This window comes from Caretta caretta, chromosome 13 (genome assembly GCF_965140235.1).
Source record: "Caretta caretta isolate rCarCar2 chromosome 13, rCarCar1.hap1, whole genome shotgun sequence".
NCBI classification, from domain to species: domain Eukaryota; kingdom Metazoa; phylum Chordata; order Testudines; family Cheloniidae; genus Caretta; species Caretta caretta.
In genome coordinates, this window is record NC_134218.1 from 5,996,283 (window position 1) to 6,016,689 (window position 20,407).

General features: G+C 48.3%; 1 protein-coding gene across 1 annotated transcript; it reads left to right on the forward strand.

Moving 5' to 3' along the window:
* Positions 1-2,880: 2,880 nt before the first annotated feature.
* SRMS (src-related kinase lacking C-terminal regulatory tyrosine and N-terminal myristylation sites) lies at positions 2,881-19,046 on the forward strand. Its single transcript, XM_048820433.2, has 8 exons — positions 2,881-3,236; positions 10,185-10,306; positions 11,588-11,754; positions 13,078-13,219; positions 14,227-14,385; positions 16,166-16,347; positions 16,905-17,061; positions 17,793-19,046. The coding sequence occupies exons 1-8, from the start codon at positions 2,881-2,883 to the stop codon at positions 17,984-17,986; spliced, it is 1,479 nt and encodes a 492-aa protein (XP_048676390.1). The 3' UTR covers positions 17,987-19,046.
* Positions 19,047-20,407: the final 1,361 nt, after the last annotated feature.

Sequence of the window (20,407 nt, forward strand, 5' to 3'; positions counted from 1 at the left end):
TGTCAGAGGGTGGAGATGGATGGCAGGAAAGAGATCACTAGATCATTACCTGTTAGGTTTATTCCCTCTGGGGCACCTGGCATTGGCCACTGTCGGTGGACAGGATGCTGGGCTGGATGGACCTTTGGTCTGACCCGGTATGGCCATTCTTATGTTCGGCATATATTCATGATTACAGACCCACCAGTCCATCCTTCCCCACAACTCCTATGCAGCAGCCTGGAATGGTTCTTCATGGAGCCCAGGTCCGTGGTAGATGGGGAGAGGACACAAATTGGTTTGCACTTATGGCTCTCTGAGCCTTTGGGGTGGGGCAAGATGCCCCTAAAATCTGATCAAGTTTTGGGGCAGGCAGTTTGGGTATTGTCAGCACGCAGGGACGCTGACACCGAGCCATGGGATTTGCACATGTTGGTTTGCTACCCTGTGTCGCCTCTTCGTGGTGTTTTCTGGACTCCTACAGCTGCCTTCTGTGGCGGCTGTGAAATGGGAATTACCTGTCTGTCTGTACGACAGGAAACCCAGTGTGCTTTACTAATGTGGCACCTTGAGACACTTTGTTCCCGCCAAAAGCAAATTTACCAGCCAAATGAACTCGCGTGTGAATTTTTGCACTCAACATCACTGGAGTTACAACTTTCATAAAACTGTGTGTGTGTGTGAGCGAGAGAGAGAGTGTGTGTTCATTCAGTGCTCATGAGCATTTATCCTGAGGAGAGCTGATAGCGCTCTACTCCGATCCCATCCCAGGTCACTTAGGAACCCGTTGGCCCCACTTTGAGCAGCCCTGTGGACTCTGGAACAACAGTTCGTAGATTCCCAGGGCAGAAGGCACTGTTGTGATAAGTGTATAACACCGGCCAGAGACCTGCCCCAAAGCAATTCCCAGAACAGATCTTAGAAAAATATCCAAGCCAGCACTTGGCAGCTTCAGAATAAGTCAGCGAGGGGAGGGGGGATTTACTGCATCAGGGAATGGAGGATTGGCTACCTAAGGGGTGTGAAGTTTAAGGAATGTAACTTTATAATATATCCAGGTGAGTAGATGGCTCTCGTGACCACAGGATCTAAATGGCTCCTGTGAGTTAAAAGATGCAAAACCACAACAGATGCAATTCCTAGAGCCAAACTCAAATGAAAAGAAAAATTGAGATCCAGATGAAAGAGAGAGGTTTTCAGCTAAATTTATAATGGTCTGAATTTTGTTACTGAAGTGGCCTTAAGTCAACCACTTAAGTGATCTAGTTTTGCCACTTAGTTGAAAATTGCACCTTAGGCAGTCCAGATTCACCACTTAGGTGCTGTGGTCTTCTTAAGTAGAACTCTTAAATAGCTGAGACCACTTAAATGGCATAATTATTCAATAAACCTCTGTTCAAACCATTACAATATATCTCTTCCTCTCTATTTTTTTTAAACCACTTCTTTCAGACAAACAATTTGCATCCTGAAAACGAACCAGTGTCAGCCATGGAATTCCAGAGACAGTTATAGCTAGGTTTCAATTCAATTTTTATTTTTTTATAATTTCTATGGATAATATCTATGTTTATTTTTAAACATTTTTTTCTGATTTTTATCAATTTAGATTTTCACACTTCTGGGAAATTATGCAGGGGGCAGACAATAATTATTTAATTGCCAGTAGACATTGAGATTCAAAAAGTTACAGCTTTATAACTATTCAAACGCAAGGTTAACATCTCACGTCAAAATATACAATGTAAATATCTTTAAATCAAGCTCTAAGTTCTCCAGCAGCGTTTTTTCTTACTTTTCCTAGCAGTGAATTTCGGTCATCGATGGAAATGTTTGTTTGTTGGTTTGTGTGTGTACGGTGAAATTGACATCTACCACTATTGACCAGTCCTATCCCTCCCACCCTAACGAAGGCAGCGGAGGACAAATAAGAGGCACAAAAGCTAGAATGCAGGGAGAGCTGATCTCCTGTCAAGAGACATGTAAATCTCACGTCCATGGAAACTCCATGCAAACGTCAGCCCATTTCAGCTGGGACTTTTCACATTACATAGCAAACCTGAGGCCACATAAACGGTAAACTCCGGACAAGAAATGCAATAAACCTCTCCCTTTTATTCAACAGTCTATGGATTGCACCCACAAAAGAGCTCCAGTTTAAAACCAAAAGCAAGGCAGTTGCAGTACAGGGGGAGTTAGAGTGCTCCAGACAGGTAAAGCCGGATGTCAGAACCTGCCCAGGAGGAGAGCTGTAAGTGCCGAGCAAAAAAATATTTGAGGCAAAAATCCAGACCACTCCAGCTGAAAACCTCCCCCTCTTACATTCTCTCACTTGCTGTCTCTGGAACTCCTGTTTTTAACTCTAGCACATTTATAATATAATAATTTATATGAGATAATTTATCTGAAAGATCCTGCACAAGATAGAGGGAGATTGTTATTTCTCTGAGATTTACCACTTGTACATACGAGTCCTTCCTACCTACCAGAGATTTCTGTTTGTCAGTAACTGGTAACTACCAGAACATATTTTTGGTTAATTTCTAGTTCAAAAGATTCCCTTGCTTCTTAAAGTGTAAACAGAGTTGACTAATGAAGCAAACTCCAGGTGTGATTGTAAGGCCAGATGTGTGTGCAGGTCTGAGCCTATGGCTCCAGCCAGCAACGAGTTACACCTGATCTTCTCGTTTCACTTTCAGAAGTAGGAAGTTCTCAGCTAAAGACAGCACAGGTGCCTGTTTCAGCACTGAGCTGGCATCACACGCCCCTGAGCGTTGATTCGAACAGATGATGTGCAGAGCTCAGGACTAAAGACATGGGACCAAAAGTCCCTGCTCTGCTGTGGAGAAATGCTATAGCATAGCGGCCTCATGCTTGGACACAGCTTTGTTGGGAACAGGGATGGAACAACATGTCAGGAAGCGCTTGACCTTCCTGACCTCCTTGTGGAACAAACTCTGGCCAAACACCGTCTCTGCTGATAGGCCCTCACAGGGGGATTTTGAGCCTGATCCTGTCCCCTTGCGGCCAGACCTAGAGCCGGATCCTGTCCTCCCCAGCTCCTCTCTCTTTAGTGCACTGTATGATTTCAGAGCCAGGAGTGCAGAGGAGCTGAGCGTCAGCCGAGGAGATAAACTCTGTGTCCTCAAAGAAGAGGGGGAATATGTCTTAGCCAGGAGGCTTTCGGGGGAACCAGCGCTGGGCTACGTCCCTGCTAATTACGTGGCAAGGATCAACAAGGAAACCTCCCATCAGCTGTAAGTACCAGCTCTTCACTGTGGCTTGTGTGGGGATAATCTTTTGTAAATGAAGCACAAAGCAGGGGGAAACTTGGCAAGCTGGATCTCCCGGCACCAGTGCTATATATTGATCTAAGGCCTGGCAGAACTGAAAGCTAGGGACAAAGAACAAACGCTGGGCCTGCTGCCTCTACATTGAGGCTGTCCCCGATCAGCTTGAACTGTAGCATTGTCTTGTCTCTCTTTTATTTGTAATTTGCATTTGTTATTGTCAGTAGTCAGGGCCTACGGCACACCACGGTTATTGGGCTGCAAGTGGAACTGGTGCATCGCACAGTTCCAGGCCAAACAGAGAGATGTCTGAGCTGTTTGTTCTGTTTGTACAGCACCTAGCACAACGGGGTCCTGCTCCAAGCTGGGGGCTCCTTGGTGCTCCGGTAATACAAACAATAATGATCCCTGGCAGGTGGCTGCCAAGGGCCTGCTCCACTCGCAGGTTCTGTACTGGTGATGCTGTGTCGGTTAGGGTGTGATTATTTTCTTTTAACTGAAATAGTGATGCTGGTAAAACCCCCAGCCTGGACACATTGATACCAGTCTGAAGGGGTCTTGTCCCAGGTATAGCTGTTCCCCTTCCTGTTTGAGAATACACTGTGCCAGGATACATCACCTTTCCAGTAGTATAGCTGCCCTTTAGACAAGGGGGGTTAGACTGGTTTGATTAAAGCAATGCGAGGTGTGTGTAGACAAGGCTTTTAATCCCTCTTTGTGCTGCATCAGTCCCCCAAACCGCTGCTGGTCCTCTTCTCCCAGACTGCGGTGTGGGATGAGGCTAAGTAGACAGCTGTGGCAAGCTTGGCAGAGGGAGGCAGCTGCCCTGCTGAACCCCCAAGCCCCACCAGACAAAACCCCTGTTTCGGCACAGCCGTGGGCCAGTCGAGTTCTCCAGCTCCAGCACCGGCCCAAGGGGAGGGTGTTGTGGAGCTCCAGCAGCAAGCTGCTCTGGCAAACCACTCCCCCACCCCGCCAACAACTCCCCAGCAACACCTTCACAGCTGCTGATTTTAAGGTTAGAACATTAACCTCTTCCTGCCCAGTGCGTGAGTGAAAGGCAGCATTTCTTTCCCCACTCACAATGATCCAGGTCCGACGTGCTTTGTGAAGCACACCTGAGACACTTCCGTTCTGCCAGTATCAGGCCCATGAGTCAGTCAGTACCATTAGCATATTACACACACGCTGGAAGCAAGCATTGCGAAAGAAAACTCCGAGTGAAGTCCCAGGAAAAGTTTCTCCTCTGGTCTTTCAAGTTTACTCAAGTGGCAGCTGAGCTCTTACTTATCTTCCTGAATATGGAGTCAAAGGGGTGGAATGTGGGTGACAGCATCCGATACACACTACAGTCAGTTTTCAAAGTGAAACCACTTTGCATTTTAAAATAAATAGGGTTCCGTTCCATCTCTCCATCTCACTGAGATTAGATAGACAGAACACCGACCAAAAAAATGGTGGTGGGGTACGAGCAGAATACAGGGTTTTCAGCACTGATGAATTCGTTTCTTTTCGTCAGGCTCCAGGTAGGGCTGGATTGAAAAATACAAGAAAAAAATGGATTTTTGGGGAGGGTTTTCATCAAAATGAAAAAAATTGTGTAGATCAAAGGGATCAGCAGTTTCTCAACAAACTGGTTTTGCCATTTTTGAATTGTTTTCCCTAATTTCTTTTTTTCTTTTTTTTTTTGTCCACACAAAAAATCTGGCCACCAGATTCAATCTGAATTCACAGGTAGGGTCGGTCACCCCAAACCTGCATTTTTTCAGTGACTTTAGTATTTGCCAAAAAATAAAAATTCCCCTAACTCTCCACACAACCCCATCCAAGCCCTAGTAGCAATGGCAGGGTGGGCATTGTACCAGTAGCCATCAGTACATCCCGATGCCTCTCAGATGCCAGGGGCATGACACTTGTGTAGTCCTGACCCTCATCCACTGATTGGGGCTGGGTCAGTCTTTACCAGCACACCTGTGTTTCACACCTGTATTACAGGTGGCACATGGAGTAAAGGAACCCACCTTTTCTTGCTGGTGGGATCAAACCTCAGTGTAGATCAGGAGTGACCATGTTCGTGGTCGTGCTTGTCTAGAGCATAAACCCACAGTGCAGTTTAGCTGTTACGACTGGCAACGCACCAGGACAGCAGCAGGCAGGTTCAGGCAAAGCTTTGTTGACAAATTCATTCATGGGCCCCGTGAAGAGAGTAGCTGAATTAGAATAATTCCAGGAGAGGAGTAAAAGTCATTAGTACTCCTAGGTGGAGGAAATTGATCCTTAACCTGTGGAGCGTGCTTGGCTTCGTTGATGCTATGTATTCCTCACTTTCTTGCCTCACCAATTCATAGTTCCTTTAATAATCTGCAGCCAGCAATAATCTGTGTGGCAGAGAGAAATTAGTGGGGCGTATGCACCAGCGTCCCGATTTCTGAAAAGCGGCTTCTGAGTTTGTTACCAAATAGTCTCGTGAGTGCAGTTTTGCAGGAGCAAAGAATCTGATCTCACGGAGTCACCCAAATCACTGGCTGCACCCCCACAGCACCTGGTAGAGTGGGACTTTCAGAAGCAGTAACCTAGCTCAGTGGTCTTCAAAGTTTTTGGATCGCGCACGCCCCGGTGCCACCGAAGAAAGGAGAGGGGAAGACCTGCCGTAGGCGTGCTGCCGAAGTAAAAAGGAGGCAAGACCTGCCCCAGGCGTGCCGCTGGAGGGGAAGACCTGCTGCAGGCGAAGAAAAAAAACAGCGGAGTGCTGTCAGGTGGCACTCCTCCTGCCACGCACCCCCTGGAATCCTCTGGTGCCCCCCCTGGGGTGCACGCACCCCACTTTGGAGACCACTGACCTAGCTCACTGAAATCCAGTGGCAAAACTCCGCGTCTCCGTGGCAGAAGCCTTGTGCCACTGCTGAATGCTTTTTGGGACTCCCACCCACGTATCCACGTATGCTCAAATACGCCTGCAATTGTTTGCACCCTACCACCTGCCCCTAGTTATCTGGGGGTGCAAGACTGACGCCTGAGTTGAGGCCCATATATAGGGCCCGACCAAATTCACGGTCCAATTTGGTCAGTTTCACGGTCATAGGATTTTTAAAATCCTACATTTTATGATCTCAGCTATTTAAATCTGAAAGTTCACAGTGTCATAATTTTAGGGGTCCTGACCCAAAAAGGAGTTCGGGGGGGCGGGGCTTGCAAGGTTATTGGGAGGGGTGGGGATTGTGGTACTGCTAAATCTTATTTCTGCGCTTGCTGCTGGTGGCGGGGCTGGGCCGCCGGAGAGCAGCGGCTGCTGGCCGGGAGCCCAGCTCTGAAGGCAGAGTCACCGCCAGCAGCAGGGCAGAAGTGAGGATGGCCTGAAATGGTCTGGCCACCCTTCCTGCTGCTGGAGGGGCACTGCCTTCACAGCTGGGCACCTGGCCACTAGCTGCCGCTCTCTGGCCACCAGCCGCTGCTCTCCAGCCACGAGCTGCCTGCTCCCCGCAGCGTGTTCACTCCGCACCCTCCTGTGCAGCCGGGCAGTGGGTTGTCTTCACCTGCGGCCTGCCGGTGATGCTCTGATTCTGCTCCCATTGCAGGCGGGGGTCTTGAGGGCACCGCCTGGCCCCAGGCCTGGCAACCTAGATTCATTTTTCATTTACTGGGTGTATGTGCGCTTGCAGCTTGCCCAGAACCGTCACGCTAGGTGAAGAGACGAGAGGGGGGACTATGCTAACAGCCTGGGGGGGAAGCAGCTTTCCTCAGCTAGCCGGGTGTATTGCAAGTGAGCCGGTTGCGGGGGAGCGAGGCGAAGAGCCTGTCAGATCCACACCACATCAGTGCTTGTAGCTGAGGCAAATAATCCCTTTCCATCTCCCTTCTGTGCAGTTACACCAACCCTGAGCCCCAGGACAGGCTCAACCTGTCTTCCCCCCTGCCCCTCCCAACAAGAACAAACAAGAACAAGAAACGCCAGCTGTGCCTTGGGCTGAGTATACAACGCTGCTGGATGGATCAAGTCCCTGGTAAATGCAGGCTCAGGGGCGCCATTCACCCAACACCCTCTGGGAGCCTCTCCCAGTGCCTGCGTGGGGGTGTGCAGAGATACTAACAGACCCTTTCACTGCTCAACCCTTTGTAACAAACACCAGTTCAGCTTTCTGCAGCAATGGCCTCTAGTACCCTGGCAACCGCCTTTACTCATGTATTGCCTGGGAAGCGATGACCTCTGACCCTTTCCCAGATGATTTTTAACAATAGATTTGCACAAATTATAGGAGTAGAGGAGTTGGAGGGGGAGGACGGAGCCGGGATCCACTTGCATCCATCAGAACGCCTGACCGGCAGGATTTTAGGAGCAGTGCAGTTTAGGTTAGTACTTACATTGTAAACTCCTTGGGGCAGGGACCGTCTCTTTCTGGGTTTGTACAGCGCCTAGCACAATGAAGCCCTGCTTCACAACTAGGGTTCAAAGGCACTATGGTAATACAAATAAATGATGTAATAATTAGAAGAGTGGTGAGAAAAGACAAATGATATTGTTCCTGGCCCCCTGAACCCTTACACACACTGAATGGCCACGTATACATTTGTGCATACACATTTTAGTACCCATGTGTGTTAAGATGGGATAGTCCTGGTTAGAGACAAGGCTGGCTCTGGGCAGGGACTGTGCAAAACGCCCCTTGTGTGGTGTTTAGTGAGCCCTCCACACTGAAGGAGTTTGCAAGAGTTCTGCTGCATTCTGTGTCCAATTGCAATTGGCTCTGCCTGTAACAATGAGCTTCCTGGAGCCCTGCCTGCACTGTTTCTGGGAAGCTCAGCCCTTAAAGGTCCTGTCCCCAATAGCACACCTAGCACAGCTCTGCCCACAGCACCTCACACCTGACCTGCAGCCCTGCCTTGCTATTCCAATCTTAGACCTCCTTTGGTCAGAGACTGACGATTGTACGGCATTTTGCCAAGCACAAAGGGTAGTTTTGTGACGGGCAAATAGAGGAAAGACCACTGGCACATTTTCACTTGTGACCTAATCCATATTTGAACCTGGATTTTCTAGAACTGAAGGGCAAATAAGTGCCTTATTTTAGGTGCTACCAAACCCTTCTAATTCTTCCTGCTTCCTTAACTGCTGAATTAAGATCAACATGGCCGGTAACTTTGGTGAAGTTAAGTGTTTATAGCAGACGCCGTTGGTTCTAAAGATCTGCTCTTATCTGGGGCAAAGTGCCGGGCTTTCCTGTACTCTCCTCCGGAGTCCAAAGAATGAAGGAAATAGTTTGGCATTAACAAGCTGTGATACCAGATAACAAAAGGCCCCGCTGAAACTGAGCGAATCATTCAGCAGCCTCTGAGCGCAAAGGTTAGCGATGACATCAGAGGGTGTGATTGTTTGTGGTGCGATTGTTTGCGGGTGCTCCTGTCTCTGCACTGTAAATCAGCTCTTCTGCTGCTCATTAGGCAGTTGCACAAACACAAATAGTGATAACCACAGGTAGTGTGGGCTGGAACCCAAGAACCAGCATCTCTGCTATTCCAGCTCGGTGGGGACATGGGGAGAACATCTGGCATCCTGATCATCTGTTCAACCCTGCCACTGGGAGGGTTGGATACAAGCAGTTTCTGGCCAACCCTCAGCACTGGGGTTTCTGCTCCCTTTGTGCCACATGAGACATACAAAGCCTCTGCAGAGGGCAGGGAATGAATGTAACATGGTTGATACCCAAGGGGAAGAAAGCTGTGTGGGAGACATTAGGAAAACAGTGTGTGCGTCTGATGTGACTAGTCCGGGGAGCGACATTATAAATTAAGAAATTGACATCAATGGGCAGTTCCTTCAATACTGGGGCGCATGCCTCCACAATGGGGGTGGGTGAAGCTAGCAAACTGCACTGCTGGCTTGTACATGTGCAGCCACAATGTACATTACTGAACTGAAATGGACATCAAAGGGCAGCTCCTTGAGTACCGCTGAGCATGAGCACTGTAAACTAGCAAACCTTGTCTCTGGCTTTCATGTGGGCATCCCTCGCACCAGGCGGTCCGTGGGCTAAGCAGGGCTGGGTTACAGATGACGAGGTCTTTTCAAAACAAAGGAAATGGTTGGTTGGACTCCGCATCCAGCCCCACGTCCATGCTCACATGAGCATACGCAGTTATGCACCAATATAACCCACTAAACGCCATTCCTAAGAAAGGCCAGATCACACCTCTTCAGCAACACCCAAACAAGTGGTAAATAGGCAGATTAACCCTGCCCGCGGGTGAGGGAAAGTCACTTTGCCCTCTTCACATCTAGGGGGAGCCGGAGACCTTCTGTTCCCTGCAGGCCTCCTCGAACCTGGGCTGATACATGCAAAGGCTGGTCTGTGCCTGTGCATTGTGCATTAACCTAGCCCATGCAGGTTGTTCCTGCTGCAGCAGACAGCTCTTCTTCTAGGAAAAGAAGGAAAAGGTGCATTTCTCTCTTGTGCACCCTGGGCACTGGCCACCTCATTTTTTACTTGCTAGTATTCAGGGGGCTGGAGTTTTTTTGCAGCAAGTCTTTTATTATCTGCCTTAGGAGGTTTTACTGGTGCCCATCACTCCCGTATCACACCTCCTTTTGCATAAAACACAGCAGTGCCGATGAGCTCCCCTGGGCCAGACCCTCAGCTGGCGTCAATCAGCATAGCTCTGTCGAAGTCCGTGCAGAGCTGCTGATTGACCCCAGCTGAGGACCTGACCCTCCGTCGCTTGTCCCCTGGCGCATGCTATGGCTAAACGGAGCCAGCTGCAGCCACATGGTGCAGAGCCCAGCTCGGTTCACGCTGCCCATTTCGGGGCATTATTGGGCTTTACTCTGACTCCTCTCGTCTCAATGCCTCTCGGGGCCCGGGCGCAGCAAGGGTCTGTCCTGGGGGCTCAGTTGCTCTGATCGGCCATTTGTCTTTCTTGCAGCTGGTACTTCAGTGGAGTCAGTCGAAATGAGGCCCAGCAGCTCCTTCTCTCACCACCCAATCAACACGGCTCCTTCCTCATCCGCGACAGCGAGAGTAGCCGGGGGGAGTATTCTCTGTCAGGTAACCCCCAGCGCTCTGCAAAGTCCGGCCCTGCTGCTGTCTGTGACTCATTTCTGCCCTCGTGCCACAAAGGGGGCTCAGTGCTGCCCAGGAGCAGAGGGTGGCACAGCTGGTGGGGAAGGGAAATGAAGATGGTTGTGAGCCACCTTGCCACCTACCTCCATCCTGGGGGCCTGCCAGAGGCCAAATTCACCCCTGGCATAATTTAGAGCAGTCTCAAGGCACTTTTTAGGTTCCTTTCTCTCTTGGTCGCCCTTCCCTGGGCTATGGCAGCCCCAGGTGTAGATTTGGCAAGATGAGGGGAAAGGGAAGTGATCAGCATGTACCACATGCAAGTGGGAGAAGCCCCTGGGTGAAGGAACATTCTGCCTGTGGAGCTGGGCTCACCAACAAGCAGGAAAGAGTAGGGATGTGTTTAAAGTGGTTTATAGCATCCTATTAAGATGGCTTCACTTCAGCTCTGAAAAGGGACAGAAAGCCACTCCAATGGCCATTGAACACCCTGCGTATTTATGCAAATATTGATCGCTGAATCACTGTGGGAAAGCAAAGTACAATGCTCTCATTCAGGGATATGAAAGCCATAAACAATTTACAGCTTCATAAGACAGCTTCATAGTCCTTAGCCGCAGGGTTTATTTCCAGTGGATTGTTCTATTGATCTGTGGATTATATAAAAAAAGAAATTCCGGCTTTAAGCTATCAGGGCCTGATTCAGGTCTCATTTACAGTGATGTAAATTCATAGATTTTTAATGCATCACTTAGTCTGACCTTTGGCATGACACAAGATGAAGACCCTCACCCCAGTAATTTCTGCATCACGCCCGTAAACTCTGTTTGCAAATTAGCATACAGTGATATTCAGTCTTGATTGAAAGACTTCAGGTGATTGGAGATCGCACCACGTCCCTGGGTAAATTGTTCCAATGGTTAATTACCCTCCCTGTTAAAAATTTACCTCCAGTCTGAATTTGTCTACCTTTAGCTACCAATCATTGGATCTCGTTGGCCTTGGTCTGCTAGATAAAGAGCTGTCTACTATCAAATCTCTGCCATGTGTTAGTATTTAGAGACCATTTATAGACCAAGTCACCTGTTAACCACCTCTTGGACAAACTATCTAGGCTGAACTTCTTTAGTATGGAAGTCAGTGTTGTTACACTGGTGTAAATGAGAGCCAAACTGAGGCCAGAGCCAGCAATGCTCAAGAGGGGACTAGTGCTGGTTGCATGGGTCACTGAACTCTGTTTCAATTTCTCCTTTGGTTTTTCTCTTGCAGTCCGTAATCATGCTAAAGTCAGTCATTTCCGGATCTGTAAGGAGCCCGACGGAGGTCTGTACATACAAAAGGGACACACTTTCCCCAACATGGAGGAACTGCTCACCTTTTACACCATAAACTGGAAAGTTGTACAGAGCCCCTTGTTACAGCCCTGCATCCCTAAGGTCTGTGTACACAACACTAGCGTCAACTAGTTTCTTTCACTCTTACACTCATCTTAAACCTGATGCTCACTATTTGCTTGCTGGCCTTGGCCGTTTTCTTTCTTCGTTATTTCATTTTAGTCTTGTAACTTGTTCTGTGATTGTGATGGGGTAGGGAGCAGGTGATTTGCTAGGGGATATGGTGGCCATTAGAACAGAGGCATTCTGAAGGACAATGCAGGCAGTTTCTTGTAGAACTGGTTGCATTCTTTTTGTTTTGGAGCCAAAAAAAAAAAAATGAATCCAAAAACTATAAACATTCTCCAGTGGGAGAAATGGGGCCAGAATGAAAAAAAAAAAAAATCCGTGTTCATTCTGCCAACAGAAATAAAAAAGTCTTTCAGTGAAAAAATGTTGAAAATGAAAAACGTTTTTTTCAGCATTTTTTCACAGAAATGTGTCCATAATTTTTTGAGCAGCTCAACTTTCGACACTTTATTAAATGAAAGGTTTAAGTGTCCTTTTAATATAGCTGCCCTCTTATCCATCCATCAGCCTCTTTGCTTTCAGGCTCTGCTGTGTTAATTATAAGGTTAAGGAGTCTCTCTTGTTCTGCGGCTTTTATCTGGTTTCCCTTTCTTCAAGTTGAATTGCACAGGGCTTTCTCAAATGCTTACTCCATATTCAAGGCCATTTGTAAGGTCATTGGTTCCAATTCAGAGTGAAAAAGAATTTGAAATGTAGGAACTTCCTCTGGAACAGAAACTCCAAGTTTCAACCAGCTCTACCGAGAAGTTTAATTTGCAGGGGACAGAGACCAGTTTCCTATAGCTTCACTGAGCACCCTCTTATCATACAAATCAATATTAATGGTGCAGATGGGATGGTCTCTCTGTGATCTGAGCGGCTGCTTCCTGCTACATACCCCTTCCAGCAGCTTCTCTGCCTTCACGCTTCCTGTGAGACCTAACTGCCTCCCGAGAGAAACCAGAGCCCTTAGTATCCCTTGAGCCTTTGTAGTTCCTGGTCCTAAAATGGTGGTAGATCCTGCAGTCTCAAAGTTCTGTTCTCATGGACATCTCTGGCTCCCAAATGTGGCCAGTGCTCCAAAGGCAGTAGCCACGGCAAAGGATTCTGGGACACATCTGAGGGTCAGAAGTGCACACGTAACAGAGGAGAATCAGGATGAAGAGGTGCTGTTTGGGACTGGACTGGATGCTGACTTCGGTTGCTTTCTCATCCTATGCCCAAGTCTGCCCTGGTTCATAAAGCTGCCTCTACCTGACTAGCTGGATGGCATAGGCCTGAAATGAAATGTTCTGTGTCTCTATATGTTTAATACAGACACCTCCGGTGAGAGATGCATGGGAACGGCCCCGTTCAGAATTCACCCTCGGGAGGAAACTGGGGGAAGGATACTTCGGAGAGGTGTGGGAAGGATTGTGGAAGAACATGGTCCCAGTTGCCATCAAAATCATAAAACAAGGTGCGTGGACGCGAAGGCAGGGAACATTAACCATGTGCCACCTTGTCTCTTTCACTCACTGCCATGAAAGATCTCTCCAGTCTGTTTCATTTCCCCCTTGATCACCCAACCTTTCATGTAAACAATCAGACTGAATAAACTAACTTCGATAGGACTTCCTGCCTGGCTTAGTCGGGCAACCCTAGCTCAGTAAGGCTACTTGCCTGGAAGCGAGGTGCATGCCAAAGCATCCACACGTCTGCACGCACCCATTCGAAAATCCGGTCCTATCTACGTTGAGGCCTTTACAAAATGCCTTCCTCCCCCCTTACCCCCCATCACTCTGGAGGCCTCATGGTAAGACACTGCACTGTTGTGTGGAACAGGGGCTCTCAACCTTTCCAGAGTACTGACCCCCTTTCAGGAGTTTGATTTGTCTTGTGTACCCCAAGTTTCACCTCACTTAAAAACTCCTTGCTTACAAAATCAGACATAGAAATACAAAAATGTCAGAGCACACTAGTACTGAACAATTGCTGACTTCTCATTTTTACCGTATATTATCAAATAAATCAATTGGAATATAAACATTGTACTTACATTTCAGCGTATCGTATATAGAGCAGTATAAACAAGTCCTTGTCTGTAAGGAATTTTAGTTTTTACTGACTTTGCTAGTGCTGTTTATGTAGCCTGTTGTAAACCTAGGCAAATATCTAGATGCCTTGATGTACCCCCTGGAAGACCTCTGCGTCCCCCTAGGGGCAGGCTTACCCCAGGTTGAGAACCACTAGTGTGGAAGGTCCTTCTGCACTCAGCAGCTACCTGAAAATGGCATCTCAGTCCTAACGAGAACAACCTCAATAAATGTTATTGTTAATGAGCTGTGAGGGGGTGGGGTGCATGAGCCGTGAGAGCCGCAGAGTGGGGGCGGGGGCTGGAAAGCTCCCGCAGCCACATGGAGAAAGGCAGGGATGAACGTAGCGAGAAACGCACTCACCCTGGAAACGTTTCGGCTTCCTCCACAGCTGACATGAAGGCGGAAGACTTCACCAAAGAGATTCAGAACCTGAAGCGGCTGAAGCACGAGAGGCTGATCCAGCTCCATGCAGTCTGCTCTGTGGGCGAGCCCCTGTACATCGTCACCGAACTCATGAGGAAAGGCAACCTGGAGAGCTACCTCAGCGGTCGGTACCACCCGGCCCTGAATGCCAAGCGCTGCGCAGGGAGCCATAGAATCATAGACTATCAGGGTTGGAAGGGACCTCAGGAGGTCATCTACTCCAACCCCCTGCTCAAAGCAGGACCAATCCCCAATTTTTGCCCCAGATCCCTAAATGGCCCCCTCAAGGATTGAACTCGCAACCCTGGGTTTAGCAGGCCAATGCTCAAACCACTGAGCTCTCCCTCCCCCCATGGGACCGTACCACTCTTGGAACTCGAGTCTCCCAGCACTCAAGAGCAGCTCGAAGGGACGGCAGGGCCCAGGCGGCTGCCTCCGCCCTGCCCAAATTAAACCGGTGACAACGCGCTACCATCAAAAGAGGCAGCCCGCCGAGCTCTGCTCTCATTTACGTTGGGGCGAAGGCAGGGCGGCTCCACCCCAGTCGGAGCAATTCCATGCTTACCCCAGTGTAACTGAAAGCAGAATTCAGCCCCGGGTACATTCTAATTCACCATACGTCGGCCAGGGACAATTCGCCATTTTTAATTTTAAACCTCTTACAGAAGCCCTCACCCCTACCACCGGTAACTATGCAATGGGCCTCTTTGCAGAAAAGTCTCAACAGTCCTGAGCACCCAGATCTGAATGTAAGGCCTGGTCTTCACACCGTTTTTTGTGCTGGTATAACTCACTTGGTCGGGTGTGATTGTTTTACTGAAATATATATACTAGACTAATACCTCATGTGGGTTATATCCGTATAATGCTGTCTTTTTCCAGTACAGTTTATTCCCCTTCCTTTCTGGAGGGCGGTAGTGCTCGGACTATACCGGTGTAGTGAAAACAGTACAACTTGTGTATGTCGACAAGGCATAGGCTTCCTCAAAGCTCCTGCAGGTTTGAACTCCTGCCGTCGCTTGACGCCCCTCTCTAAGAAGAGTTGCCGTGGCACATTGAGACATTCGCGCAGTCCGAATGGCGTGCTGCTTCGTTGTTCACCGACTCCAAAGGAGGTTGTTTCACCGGGGGACTGGGAGAGTGAGTTTTCAGCTCCCCAGCCTGCTCGGCCACAACCTCTGTTGGAAGCGAATTGCCAAAACTTGTCCCTTGGGCATTGGCGTCTGAAACAGATAAAAAGGCAAGTCTCCTGTTGCCATCTTGATGAGTCAGCCCTGAAACTGCACGAAGAACATGCCTGTGGTGTTTATTTCTCTCATTCTTTTCTTTCATTCCCCCAACCAGGAAATAGTCGTTAGGGAAACAAGTCACACAGCTCCCAGCTGGGACCTCTTCTTTACTAGGTAACATCCTCCATTGACTAATGGGACCTCCTTTGGGGCTATGGATCCCGCAGGACTCATTATCCAAGGAGCAACAACTCCCAAGTAGGATGGGTTCTGAAACACAACTCCCAGCCAAAAGTTAGACTCCATGGCTCATACTCCTAACAGTGGCTCATACTCCTACCATACTCCTTATGAGGACCACCTTCCTCACTGCAACAGAGCTCACAGGGGTCCAACGCCTGCCAAGCACTGAAACACACGCTTAACTTTACAGACATGGAAGTCAAGGGGAACCTGCATGTGCTCAAAGTTAAGCGTGTGTGTGAGTGCTTTGCAGAAGTGGGGGCTGAATAACAAAGGCTGCACACGTTCATAACGTGTTTATTTTGTCAGTTCCTAGCAGCAGGTCTCTTTCCTAGCAAGGATGTACTGATTCCATAACGTGCTCTGTGAGGGTTTTAATGGATCAGCCTAAAACAGAAAGTGATTTTGGTCCTTCGATCGCTGGTTTAACAGGTCTGGAAGGGAGGGCTCTGAGCACACTCCACCTGATGAGCATTGCTTGCCAGGTGGCCGATGGGATGACGTACCTTGAAGAACAGCATATCGTTCACAGGGACTTGGCCGCTAGGAACATCCTTGTGGGAGACAACCTCACCTGCAAAATCGCCGATTTTGGACTCGCCAGGCTCCTCAAGGTTGGTCTGCTGGAAGCTGTTGGTCCCTTTTGCCTTGCTTATTTCCACATTCCCTTCCCTGTCTCCAAGGGGCTCCCAGTTTCAAAGCCCCAATTCACACTGGAACCTGTGAGCCCCACCCTTGAGGCTTTTACAAGGTGGCACCATCCTACCAGCTGGTTAGACTTAGATACAGCTGATTAACTGGCTGGAGGGGTTGCCTTTGAATGCCACAGAACAGACAACTCCACCTCTCCCCAAACACTGACTTTTCTGCCTGCCTAGAGGATGAGAAACTAGCACCAGGGATCCAGCCTTGGCTGTCCCAGGTTGACAATGCCGAGAGCTACAGCTAGACCGAGGTACTGAAACATGGTCTCCAGTTACATCGCGTGTGGCAGGACACAATCAGTGTCGGCCCTGAAACGAGTGCACCGTTGGAGAGAGAGAGCTGTGGGGCTAGTAAGGGTTACTTGAGATAGCAGCTTAGGCTTCTCCTGCCCCCGTGCCTGTGAGAGAGGGGATATTGTGTTTGTTATTTCCCCTTTGCTCATGGCCTATCTCCTGCTGCTTTTTAGGACGATATTTATTCCACCAGCGGCAGCACCAAAATCCCAGTGAAGTGGACAGCACCAGAAGTAGCAAACTACCACACCTACTCACTGAAATCTGACGTTTGGTCCTATGGGATCCTGCTCTATGAAGTCTTCACGTATGGGCAGACCCCGTATGAAGGTATGATGCCCACCCTTCCCCCTCCTTTTTACCAGCTGTGCTGCCTTTCGAGGGATACTGTGCCACGCTCTTTCAGAGAATGTCCTTCAGGGCGCGTCTACACAAGAAAAGCGCCTGTGGTCGCAACTCTCGGAACCCAGGTCAACTGATTCGGGCTCGCACTGTGGGGCTAAGCGTAGACATTCGGGCTGGAGCCCAGGCTCCGAAACCTGCCGAGGGGGGAGAGACTTGCAGCTCCGACCTGAGCCCTAATATCTATCCAGCTATTTTCAACCCTGTGGCACGAGCGCTTCCAGCCTGAGTCAATTGCCCCAGACTGAGACTTGGTGCCGCGGATTGGTTTGGTTTTTTGCAGTGTAGATGTACCCTCGTTGTGCTCCCCTTACACAAGGCTGCTGTCCTCTGGCTCCCCACCTCACCGACATCCAGCAGATAGCCCTGATGAAACGTGTGCTCCTCCCACCCCGCCATCCAGTCTTCCTGCCAGGAAAGGAGGCTTTCAGCACAGTGCATGGAGCCACTACGGCACAGCCAGGAGGCAGCCTTGATAGTTGCTTGACACAGGTTTCACTACACATGGGAGGTGCACTTGATGAGGGATCGAATGGTGATGGAGAAGCCATTCCATAGAGGCCGGCTAGACTCTTCACAGCCACCCTGAGCCATTTGGGGGGATAAACTCCACAACGTGATGGTGAATAGGGTCATTGGAGTTTCTTGTTTCCTTACAGGAATGACAAACCAAGAAACCATACAGCAAATCAGCATGGGCTACCGCCTGCCCCGGCCAAGCACTTGCCCTCCTGAGATCTATATCGTCATGCTGGAGTGTTGGAAGGGTAATGCTGAGGAACGACCCACCTTCCTCGCTCTGAGAGAGAAACTCTGCTCGATTTACAGACGGGCGCACAATTCGCTCTCCTGATGGAAACGGCCCTACGCCTCACCCCCGTGATTATTTGGGGCTCCATTTCCCACTGCTGGAGGTATCCATTCCATTGACTAACCTGTGCAGGGCTTGAGTCCGGCGGGCATTCTTGTGTTGCACATTTCAGATGAAGATACACAAGGCCCCCTCCTTAGGAGGGACAGAAAACCGTGCTCCATTTTGGAGACTTTTAGCCTCCTTGCTATGGTCTGGCTGTGCCCTCCTCAAGAGGACTATTCATTATAGATGCAGTACAGCAAAGATGTCACCTTGGGTATAAGAAGTTCTTAATCTGAACAGTACAGCAGGATTTCACAAGCTACCCGCTGCGTTGAAAGTGAAGTTTCCCGTTTACTTTGTCTGTGTAAACTACTGATTGCTATGGATTTATTCATGATGTGTGTCTGATTTATTTATTGATCAATGCATGTAAACCCACTCAGTTTTCACAGCGCATGCGGACAATGTAACTCTTCAGAGTACTTGCTAGTATCAGTGGCAGAATCAGACCTGACCGTGTTGTAGTTCACAGCAAGAAAAAGCCATGTAAAGCCCTGTTTCCTCATTGGGATTCAGAGACATCCAGGCTTCCCACATATGGGCAGCATTTGGGTCTCAGATCTGCCTGGACTTCTCCCTCTATGCCTGGAACTGCCAATTACCACTCCCCCCATTCCCCACAATTCGGACCCACTCAGATATAATTGTATTCCTGTAACCATCATCCTTCCTGCCCCCTCCTGGTGTATATTATTAAGCTCTCATTTGTCTGTCATATTCCTCATTTAGACTGTAAGCTCTGCAGCAGAGGGACCTGGCTTCTCGATGTTCCCCAACTGTGAAACAATAAATCATCATCATCATGGTTAATTCATACTCCAGGGAGAGCTGAGCCCTGAGCTCCCTGTCTTTTAGCACCACTTAGTGGCTGCCTGAAGCATGACATTCTTTTTATTTGTTAAATGCAAACGTTAACTGTACATTTTCTGCCTCTTTAAATACAAGTATTTTAACCAACTTTCTCTGGTTTTCTCATCAAAGTATTGGAGGAGGCTCTGTGAAGCTATTGGAAGGTTCCCAAGAGGATCTAGGAAAGGGTCCTCTTAAAAAATAAAAACACATCAACCATGTGTATATCCATCTCTTACCCTACTTCCTATCTATCTTGTGCATTGGGATAGTTTGCACTTGTGCCTTTAATAATGATGCTTTAAAAAAACTGCCAACTGTCTGGAACTCTTTTTCCCCTTCGACTCGCTTCCCATGGGATTGTACCTACCAACTCCCTGCGTTTGCTAAACTCTGCCTTCTTGAAGTCCATTGTCATTATGCTGCTCTTTTCCCTCCTACCGTTTCTTAGAAGCAAAAACTCTATCAACTTCGTGATCACTTTCATCCAAGCCTCAAATTCTCAACCATTTCCTCCCTACTTGTCAGAATCCAGGGGAGAACAGCCTCTCCCCTGGTTGCTTTCTCCACCTTCTGTAATAGAAAGTTGCCTCCAGGGCATTCGGAGAACTGGTTGGATAACCTGTGGCCCTGTTGTATTATTTTCCCAACAGATGTCTGGGTAGCTGAAGTCTCCCATCACCACCAAGTGTTCTGCTTTGGGTGATTTTGTTAGTTGTTTTTAAAAAGCCACATTCACTTCTTCTTCCTGGTTAGGTGATCTGTAGTCGAAACCTACCATGACATCAACCTTGTTCTAACCCCATTTAGCTTTCCCCATCCATAGCCTTTCAACAGGTCTGCCTCCCATTTCTAGCTTCATCTCAGAAGGAAAGATAGTAAATATGGTAAGAGCCCACCATGGCTTAACTAGGAGATCGTCAATGACCTGAAACTCAAAAAACAGTCATACAAAAAGTAGAAACCAGGTCAAATTACTCAAGCTGAATATAAAAAACAAAAACAACGCTGCCATATAGGGACAAAATTAAAAAGGCCATGGCACAAAATAAGCTAGGGATATAAAGGGTAACAAGAAAACATCTTACAAATACATTAGAAGCTAGAGGAAGACCACAAAGGACAGAATAGGGCCGTTACTCAATGAGGCGGAAAAGACAATAACATGCAGCAATGACCAAAGTGTTAAATGCCTTTTTTGTTTCAGTTTTCACCAAAAAAAATTAGCAGTGATTGCACCACTAAATAGTGAATATCAGTGTAAATAAGTAGGATCCAAGGCTAAAACAGGGGAAAGAACACAGTAAGAATTACTTAGACATGTTATATGTCTTCAAGTTGGCGGGGCCAGACAAAATACACCCTATAAGACTTACAGTACTGGCTGAAGTATCTCTGAGCCATTAGTGATTATCTCTGAGAACTCGTGAAGAACGAGAGAGATCCCAGAGGACCGAAAAAGGGCAAATGTAGTCCCTATCTATGAAAAGAAGGATAAGGTCAACCCAC

Bases quoted from the DNA above. Each gene is read 5' to 3' on its own strand.
- SRMS (XM_048820433.2), top strand. From the start codon at position 2,881: ATGGAACAACATGTCAGGAAGCGCTTGACCTTCCTGACCTCCTTGTGG. The intron at 14,386-16,165 runs GTCGGTACCACC...CTGGTTTAACAG, and splicing joins CCTGGAGAGCTACCTCAGCG to GTCTGGAAGGGAGGGCTCTG. The intron at 16,348-16,904 runs GTTGGTCTGCTG...GCTGCTTTTTAG, and splicing joins GACTCGCCAGGCTCCTCAAG to GACGATATTTATTCCACCAG.